The sequence below is a fragment of the Penicillium roqueforti genome (assembly GCF_015533775.1).
Source record: "Penicillium roqueforti strain LCP96 04111 chromosome Unknown scaffold_02, whole genome shotgun sequence".
In the NCBI taxonomy this organism is placed as follows: Eukaryota; Fungi; Ascomycota; class Eurotiomycetes; order Eurotiales; family Aspergillaceae; genus Penicillium; species Penicillium roqueforti.
In genome coordinates this window covers 286,396-294,390 of record NW_024067566.1, presented here as the reverse complement: position 1 = coordinate 294,390, position 7,995 = coordinate 286,396, and the positions used below count along the sequence as shown (strand labels likewise).

At 50.6% G+C, this 7,995-nt stretch overlaps 5 protein-coding genes across 5 annotated transcripts; 3 read left to right on the top strand and 2 right to left on the bottom strand.

The window, feature by feature from the left end:
- Nucleotides 1-220: 220 nt before the first annotated feature.
- On the top strand, nucleotides 221-2,600 carry LCP9604111_1558 (putative JmjC domain protein; the record flags this gene model as incomplete). Its single annotated transcript, XM_039068937.1, has 2 exons — nucleotides 221-488; nucleotides 553-2,600. 2 exons carry the CDS (start codon nucleotides 221-223, stop codon nucleotides 2,598-2,600), a joined length of 2,316 nt encoding a protein of 771 aa, XP_038931685.1.
- A 252-nt stretch (nucleotides 2,601-2,852) lies between these two features.
- On the bottom strand, nucleotides 2,853-3,509 carry LCP9604111_1557 (uncharacterized protein; the record flags this gene model as incomplete). Its single annotated transcript, XM_039068936.1, has 3 exons — nucleotides 2,853-2,947; nucleotides 2,996-3,314; nucleotides 3,369-3,509. 3 exons carry the CDS (start codon nucleotides 3,507-3,509, stop codon nucleotides 2,853-2,855), a joined length of 555 nt encoding a protein of 184 aa, XP_038931684.1.
- A 170-nt stretch (nucleotides 3,510-3,679) lies between these two features.
- LCP9604111_1556 (cytochrome c oxidase assembly factor 1 family protein) lies at nucleotides 3,680-4,297 on the top strand (the record flags this gene model as incomplete). The annotated part of the gene is made up of 2 exons (XM_039068935.1): nucleotides 3,680-4,141; nucleotides 4,208-4,297. The coding sequence occupies 2 exons, from the start codon at nucleotides 3,680-3,682 to the stop codon at nucleotides 4,295-4,297; spliced, it is 552 nt and encodes a 183-aa protein (XP_038931683.1).
- Nucleotides 4,298-4,543: 246 nt separating this feature from the next.
- On the bottom strand, nucleotides 4,544-5,506 carry LCP9604111_1555 (mitochondrial 54S ribosomal protein uL3m; the record flags this gene model as incomplete). Its single annotated transcript, XM_039068934.1, has 2 exons — nucleotides 4,544-4,662; nucleotides 4,723-5,506. 2 exons carry the CDS (start codon nucleotides 5,504-5,506, stop codon nucleotides 4,544-4,546), a joined length of 903 nt encoding a protein of 300 aa, XP_038931682.1.
- Nucleotides 5,507-5,945: 439 nt separating this feature from the next.
- On the top strand, nucleotides 5,946-6,800 carry LCP9604111_1554 (FAM210 family protein; the record flags this gene model as incomplete). Its single annotated transcript, XM_039068933.1, has 2 exons — nucleotides 5,946-6,564; nucleotides 6,649-6,800. The coding sequence occupies 2 exons, from the start codon at nucleotides 5,946-5,948 to the stop codon at nucleotides 6,798-6,800; spliced, it is 771 nt and encodes a 256-aa protein (XP_038931681.1).
- Between the last annotated feature and the right edge of the window lie 1,195 nt (nucleotides 6,801-7,995).

The window sequence follows — 7,995 nt, the reverse complement described above, 5'->3', positions numbered from 1 at the left end:
ACCTCACACAGCCGCCCCCCCCCAACAACAGAAACCACCCATACAAGCGCTAATCAGCCAACGATTTAATGATTACAACCCGTGGCCATCCTATAATTCGTCTTTTAATACCAAAACCCCCCCCCCCTCAAATCATGAAGCGGTCCCTGTGAGCCTCGCGCCGATTACAAACATCAACTAGACGTCGATATCTTGCCCCCTCTGGGGCTTTGCGCTCGCCATGCCGGCACATCGAACCCGCCTGGCTTTCGAGCCCCTATCGCCTCTTCTCGACATTCGTGAGGTTGTTGAATCTACCCCTAATTTCGAGTTTGCGATGAATATTACCTGTGACTCTATCGATGAATTTCCGCTCGCAGACTTTGAGAAGCTTGTCCTGTTCCAAGTTGTCCTGAGCGGAAAACCACTGGTCATCAGAGGATTTGATAAACATCTTGATAAGCAGATTTTCTCAGAAAAATGGCTCCGAGAAAAATATGCGAAGAAAGGTAAGCTCACGCTCTTGAGTCTTCTCAACCTTCGTTGGTTGATTCTAACTGCAACCTCTCTTAGTTGAGGAGGTTCGAGATCTGGTAAAAAAGAGGACCCAGAACTTCAGTATGGGCCATTACCTTGAAAACCTACCACTTCTCACGCGGCAGATAACTGTCCACAACTACGCAGACAAAGTAGTCCAACGGCTCTACCTCAAGGACATCGACTGCCCTCCTGAGTGGCACGCTTACCTTGAGAAACTGTTACCTCCTTCATTGTTTTACCTCAACGAAGCACCCAAAGCCTTTGAAGGCCCTGCGTCGGGAAAGACGAATCTGGCTGAAATCCCTAGGACCCCCCAAGGCGACCTCATCGCCCCAGCGGGCGATTTGATGAGCAGTCTGCCCCCAAACATGCGTGCGGAGAACCTGATGTGCTACATTGGCCATGAGGGTACTTACACACCAGCACACCAGGAGATGTGTGCCAGTCTCGGTCACAATATAATGGTCGACGCGTCCGACGGGTCTCCAGAATACGGCAAGCCAACGGAACCGGGTTCTTCAATATGGCTCATGACAGAGACCAAAGATCGGCGGATTGTTTCCGAATACTGGATGTCTGTTCTAGGGCACGATATTGACATCGAGGATTTCTTTGCTCCTTTGCATGCATGGAAGATTGCACCATTCAAGACCTGGGTGGTGGAACAAAAACCCGGGGATCTTATTCTTGTACCTCCTCTCGCTGCACACCAGGTTTGGAACCGTGGCACTCGGACAATGAAAGTTGCCTGGAATCGCACTATCGTTGACACCCTCGAGCTGGCTCTGCGTGAAGCTTTACCGCATGCGCGGATGGTCTGCCGCGATGAGCAATATAAGAATAAAGCCATTGTTTACTTCACTCTCGAACGATATTCCAAACTGTTGCGGCAGGCAAAAAATATCGACCACCCGGTGGTGATTCAACTGTGGGACGACTTTAAGCGGCTATTCAGCATGTACAAGAATATTTTGTTGTCTGAGTCATTCTCACAAAAAAACCCAGAGAAGAATGTCGAGTACCACGAGTTTCAAAGCAATGTCACCTGCTCATTCTGCCGGTGCAATATATTTAACAGGTTTCTTACCTGTTCTGGCTGTGCCTACGCTCTCGGCGGCGAAGAAGATCCTTATGATGTCTGCATGGATTGCTACGTTATGGGTAGAAGCTGTGGCTGTGTTTCGAACCTTCAGTGGATGGAACAATTTACATGGAAGCACTTGACCGAGCGTTATGAAACATGGCGACGGTTGATATTTTCCTCTGATGAGAACAACAAGGATTTCAAGGTTCAGTTTCCCACTTTCCTTGTCGCCCGAGGTCAGGCAGGCAAAAAGTCTGTGGCGGAGATCTGCCAGGAGCAACTGGTGCGCCGCCCTTGGAATGACCCTAAAAAGCCCAACCCCGTGGCAAAAATCACAAAAGACGCTGATAGTGAAGACGAAAATCGATCTAAAAAGCGCCGCAAATTGCGGCAGTCTCTCCTGGCAAAATCAAATGACGTCGGCCGCTGTCACGTTTGTCTTCATTTTGAAGTTAGCTGGAAACTCGCTCCATGCTCAAACTGTGACCAGCGTTACTGTTACGGCAGTTTGTTCCGCGCGTTTGAAATCTCCCCACAGGAGGCGATGGAAAAACATCACTGGCTCTGTCCAAAATGTCGTAAAGAATGCAGTTGCGCTGCTTGCCAGCGTGACCCTTCGATGAAACCGTATGAGCCTAACTGTACCATTCTGGGCCATGACACTAGTAAGGTTGCCGATCCCCGCAGTATCGAGACCTTGGTGGATTTCCGGAAATCGAATCTTTGGTGGTTGAAGAAATTTGGTGATGATGTTCATGGACGCATCCAAAAACGCCAGAAGGAAGCTGAGGAAGCCGAACTGGAACGACATAAGACCCTCGAGGACCAGGGCTTCAGCTTCGAGTCCAGCCCATTCGACCAGCCGGTACCGAATGGGGACGGAAACGATGAGAACGAGGACGATGAGAATCTACTGGTCCTTTATGAGGACTACGGGGGAATCCCCGTTGACCCATCGTTGGTGATCCAGGACTCTGTTGAGACCGTAAGCACTTGAAACGGCCATGAACGTTGCTGTATTTTCCGGATTTGAGCATACAACAGAGATTACATGCGCAAGATGATACAGAAGGATTAAAAGTGGGATATGAACACTGAATATTTGCAAAATGGTGTTTGATTAAGGAAATCGGATGTATTATTTGTGATTCCCCGAAGGGTTTATCTCTTCTGCGACAACATGGTTTAAAAAAAATCTGGCTGTACTAATAGTGAACATATATGTATTCAAGTTGGATTGAATTTCTGGCTAGGCACCTTTATACTCGTACTGTAGATCCTTGAGGGATGCAAGGTCAACAGAGAGCATGACCTTTCGAGCGAGTAGAATCACTACGAGCATGGCTGTACAAGGTCAGAGTAGATACCCCAGCGAAGAAAGAGCAGACTTACCTCCAGGAATCAAGTACAGTACTGGTCGGATCGCATAAGATGATCCTGTAGAAAGAGAGACCAAAGCCAGCAACAAGCAAAGCGCACTATTGCCAGGTACCAGAGTCCCATGGATCCGAGCAATACGTTCGGTGTGGAATGTCATAGGTTTCTTGCCTTTGCGATCAGGCTGGAGAGGAGAGCGTTTCATGATATACGCCGTTGTCAACAACGAGACTAGACCGAGGAGCGAGAACAATCGTTCAGCCTGACTGGAAGCTGACAGCACCGAAGGCACAAATACTGTCGCAGCCAGCAGTGGAAGTGCAGTGAAGATCACCTGGAAACATGTTCAGCGTGGATTCTCGAATATAGAAGAAAGAAAGATATGTACACTGTACTGGGCATTCCGAGCATCATTCTGGCTCTGCAGCTGCTCGATGACGCGTTCCTGTTCCTCTTCATCCAACTCCTCTCGTTCGCCCTCCGATTCCTCAGGGTACCGAAACGCCTTGCGCAATCTCACCGCAGCCATTTCTCTAAATCTCAAAGCAGCGTTGTAATCTCATCCGTTGGCGGTGCAGTGACGTCGAAACCGTCCGATCTGTTTGTCTTGTTTGAACACTATTTTCTTCCGCAACCTCTCCACCCCCCAACCCCAACCAGCCCGACAAAACAACCAAACAAACCCTCCAAAACACCACAATGTTCTTCTCCCGAGCATTCACGCGGCGCGCCGCGCTCGCCCGGCAAACCGCCCGCCCCAAGCCAGCCAGCCGCCGCACAATGATCGCCGCGCCAGGCCCGAACGCCGGCCCACTGCTAGAACGCCGTGCAGACCGCGAGCTCCCGAACCCGAAGCCTGGCCGGAAGTGGCTGTATACACTCCCGATCTTCATCCTTACGACTGGAGCGGGCATGCTGGGCATCTTCAATTACCAGAAGTCGTCGTCGAGCATCGTGAACAGCACGCTGTATGCGCTGCGGACGTCGCCGCGGGCTCGTGAGATCCTCGGCGACGAGATCTACTTTGCGCAGCAGATTCCGTGGATTAGTGGCGAGATGAATCAATTGCATGGGCGCATTAATATCTCGTTTTGGGTTAAGGGGACTAAGTCCCAGGGCAAGATGAGGTTCCGAAGCATTCGGCCGGATCGTATGAGCTATGTGAGTTTTTGATTTATTTTTTTTATGGTTGTGATAAGTGCTGATTTGTTTTGTTTTCTCTTCTAGTTCCGTACTGAGGAATGGAGTCTGGAGACTGAGGATGGAAAGGTGGTTCAATTGCTTGACAGTGATAGCGATCCCTTCCGGAAGAACTGAAGATCGGGGCGAATATCGGGGAGAGAGTGTACAGATACAGCAGTGCATTGGCTCGGGCGTTTAGGGTCATTCTTTATGGGACCATTTGTTGCGTTATCAACTTGGCGAAGCCACTGGTTTTTTCTCAATGGCTAAGAGAAAAAAGAAAGGATATCATTTTTGTATCATATACAAACGCCGCTCAAGTCAAACAATATCGCGCGTATGGTGTAATAGTACATGGTCAGAACTAAGAAAAATCTCCAATTAAGCAGTAGCAGGTTCCGTGGCAGGTTCAGCCGACTTTGCCTGTGGCACTTCCGGCCATGGCTTCTTGACGGCATCCTGGATTCTCACAACACAGCCCTTAGGACCACTGACGGCGCCTGAAAAATATAAGTTAGCAAAATTGACTTCGAGAGGTCAGAGCATCTCTAATCACATACCGCTGACAACCACGATACCATTCTCAGAATCCACCTTGAGAATCTTCAAGTTCTGCACAGTGTTCTGATTATTTCCCATGTTTCCAGCCATCTTCTTTCCGGGGTAAACACGGGAACCACCGCCCTGACCAGGACCCGAAGAACCCATCGAACGATGCGTCAAACTAACACCGTGACTGCGATCCTGACCATGGAACCCATGTCTCTTCATGACACCCGCAAAGCCCTTACCCTTGGTATTAGAGCGAGCATCCACAAACTGGCCCTCCTGGAACCAACCAGCCTCAATACTCTGCCCAACAGGGAGAAGGCCTGCCTCGTCCTTGACGCGGAACTCAAAGATATGGCGCTTCGGCGAGAGCCCATTAACCGAGAAATGACCCAGCATAGCCTTGGTCACGTTATTCGGGTGCTTCCAGCCGGCACCGACCTGCACCGCATAGTACCCGTGTCGCTCGCGGGTCTTGTGGGAGAGCACCTCCACACGATCCAGCTGCAGGACAGTGCAGGGGATGCGCTTTCCAGACTCCGGATCGTAGATGGCCGTCATGCCCTTCTTGATGCCGATGGCGCCGGTGCGGAGGGGCAGGGAATAGGCCTTGCGGAGGAGAGCCGCTGTCGACGTCGACTCGAGGACTGGTAGTCCGGGCCCGATGTTGAACCGACTGGGCTTGGGCGGGTTGAGAGATCGGATTCCGAATGACCGCATGGGGATCCGGGGCGTGATCAATGAGCTCGTCCATACGGGCGAGAGCTGAAGTAGCCCTCCTAAGCGCGGCGACATGGTGGGTTTGATATTGGGAGGGGTTTGAGTATTGAGGTGCTCGTCGTGGCTGAGAAACTCGGGAAGTTTTTGGTGTTGGGCTTAGTCAGCGATATGCACGCCGCCCTGAAGTATACAAATCCAAGCTGGCAATCTCCCCACGCGTTAAGACATAGTTAGCTAATACCAAGGTCTTTTAACAAAAAGAAAAAAGTCGATAGAAATCCTAACACCCATCTACAATATCCCATCCTATCTACAACCACCAACCCGCCTTAATCCCTAACTCCGGCATACAGAGCCGCAAGCCCGATCGGACCGGAAGCCGAAAACGCCGAGAAACACAAAAAAACCCTCCCATCCAGCGTTCCATGACCGCTCCATTCTCAACCCCAATTCGCTCCCGGAAGCACACAACACCCTCACCAAAACCAACGGGGCTACCAAAACCCATCCGACCATGTCCGTCCGCCCAACCCTCCTCGCAAAATGGATCTCGCGCCCTAGCTCGATGCTCAAATCATCCCCAAGCTTAGCTTCACATCTCCAGCTCCACCTCAACCCCTCAATTCGTCCATCCCTCGCACGCCGGAGCACGATCTTCCCGCACGCGCACGGAGCACAAGTAACAGCGCGCTTCTCGACGCGCACCCGCCCGACACCGACACCGAGCTCATTCCAGCCCAAGCCCAAGCAGCGCCGATTCAACTCCGGGTCTGCTGGTGATGGCAAGAACTCTAGCTCTGGATCTGACTCTGGACCTGGAAATGGAACTGGGTCCAGAGGCGGCGGCAAAACTAAACCGAAACCTTCACTATCCCAGCGTCTGAAGTCTCTCTCGCGCGAGTACGGATGGGCTGCGCTGGGCGTGTATCTTGGCCTGTCGGCGCTGGATTTCCCATTTTGTTTTGCGGCTGTGCGGTTGCTTGGTGTTGATCGTATTGGGTACTATGAGCATGTTGTTATTGGGTATGTGAAGGATAAAGTTAAGAGTGTGTTTCCGAAGACGAAGGGGTCGGAGGAGGAGGATGGGCAGGGACAGCTTGCTCAGGCTGAGGAGCGGAATCAGGAGGAAGCTAGTAAGTTTGTTTCTGTTTTGGTTTAGGGCTTTGAGGTTTGAGTGATGAGAGTGATGTTCTGACTGATGGTTTGTGTTCACGCAGGTATCTGGACGCAGTTGGTTTTCGCTTATGCGATTCACAAGAGCTTTATCTTCATTCGCGTGCCTTTGACGGCGGCTGTCACGCCCAAGGTTGTGAAGACGCTGCGGAGGTGGGGATGGGATATTGGGAAGAGAAAGCCTAAGAGTACGTGAAGTGAAGTGAAGGGGATGTGATTGATTATACAGTAAGTAAGTAGCATAGCGGGAGATAATAGGGCCTGGGATTCGGTCCATTGTACATTATTAGCCATTCAGCTCTCTAATACGGCAGTTTTTCTTTGCCTTCAAAACTCTCAAATGCTCTTGCTCTTGCTCTCTAGACGATCTCACTACATGTAGTCGACAAAGCCAAACCCAGATAAAAACGCCAGCCCTATCTTCAGCGCCCAAGATGACTAGGAAATGAACAAGCCTAGAACGCAATAAAGAGAAGGTCGCACGCGCGGGACCATCTCTGCTGTGAAATAAATAGCCAAGAGTAAGATAGGAAAAAAAAAAAAGCAATTCTGGCGGCTACTAAAGCTCGTAATCTTCGTTGAGAAATTAAATTTCGACGTATCGTATGTAAAAGGTGCGTAGAGGTAAATCGGATCACATATCGATCATATCGTTAAATCTCAGAATGCCGTTGCCTCTCATCACACCGTTAACACCGTCGGGCATGCGGTAAGCCCATTCGGCAACGCCCATAGTATCAGGAGCGGGTAGTTCTTCGAATCGATTCGAAGTGACCTCATCAGAGGTATCGGCCACAAGCACGAGGCCAAGCTCCTTGATAGTCTCGACGAGCGCGGGGACGACATTCTAATTGGTCAGCAGAGAAAAAAGAGGCGGGAAATAGGACAAACATACCAGAAGGCTTGATCTGCAAATCAGGCCCATGAAGTTGTTGCTCTGGGCAATACGAGCAGACTCCTTAATCGACATCGAAGCTCGTCCACTGCTGTTGACAAGGGGCATCGAGTTGACGTTCCCAGCCAGGTCCCGGATTTGACCGAGATCGTTGCAGAGAAGGACGGGATCTAGTCACAGAGTTAGTATCACACAAATTGGACTGTATTAGGAGACTCACAGTTGGGTTGTTTCCAGTTGAGAGCACTGCAAATGTTCGGGTTGTATGAGGTGAATACCACGGAACGCATGAACTCGGGATTCTTTTCACGGGCCACACGGGCGTGGTCGAAGACATCAGTCAGGATAGCATCGGCAAAGCTGTTGACGTCCGCCAAAGAAGTCAGGTCGAGCTTCTTCTCCTCCGCGGCGGATGGGTAAATGAGGGAGATGTTGACATTCAAGTCAATAGGGATGTAGCGCAAGACATCGCGTAACGATAAGAACGACGTCGCCA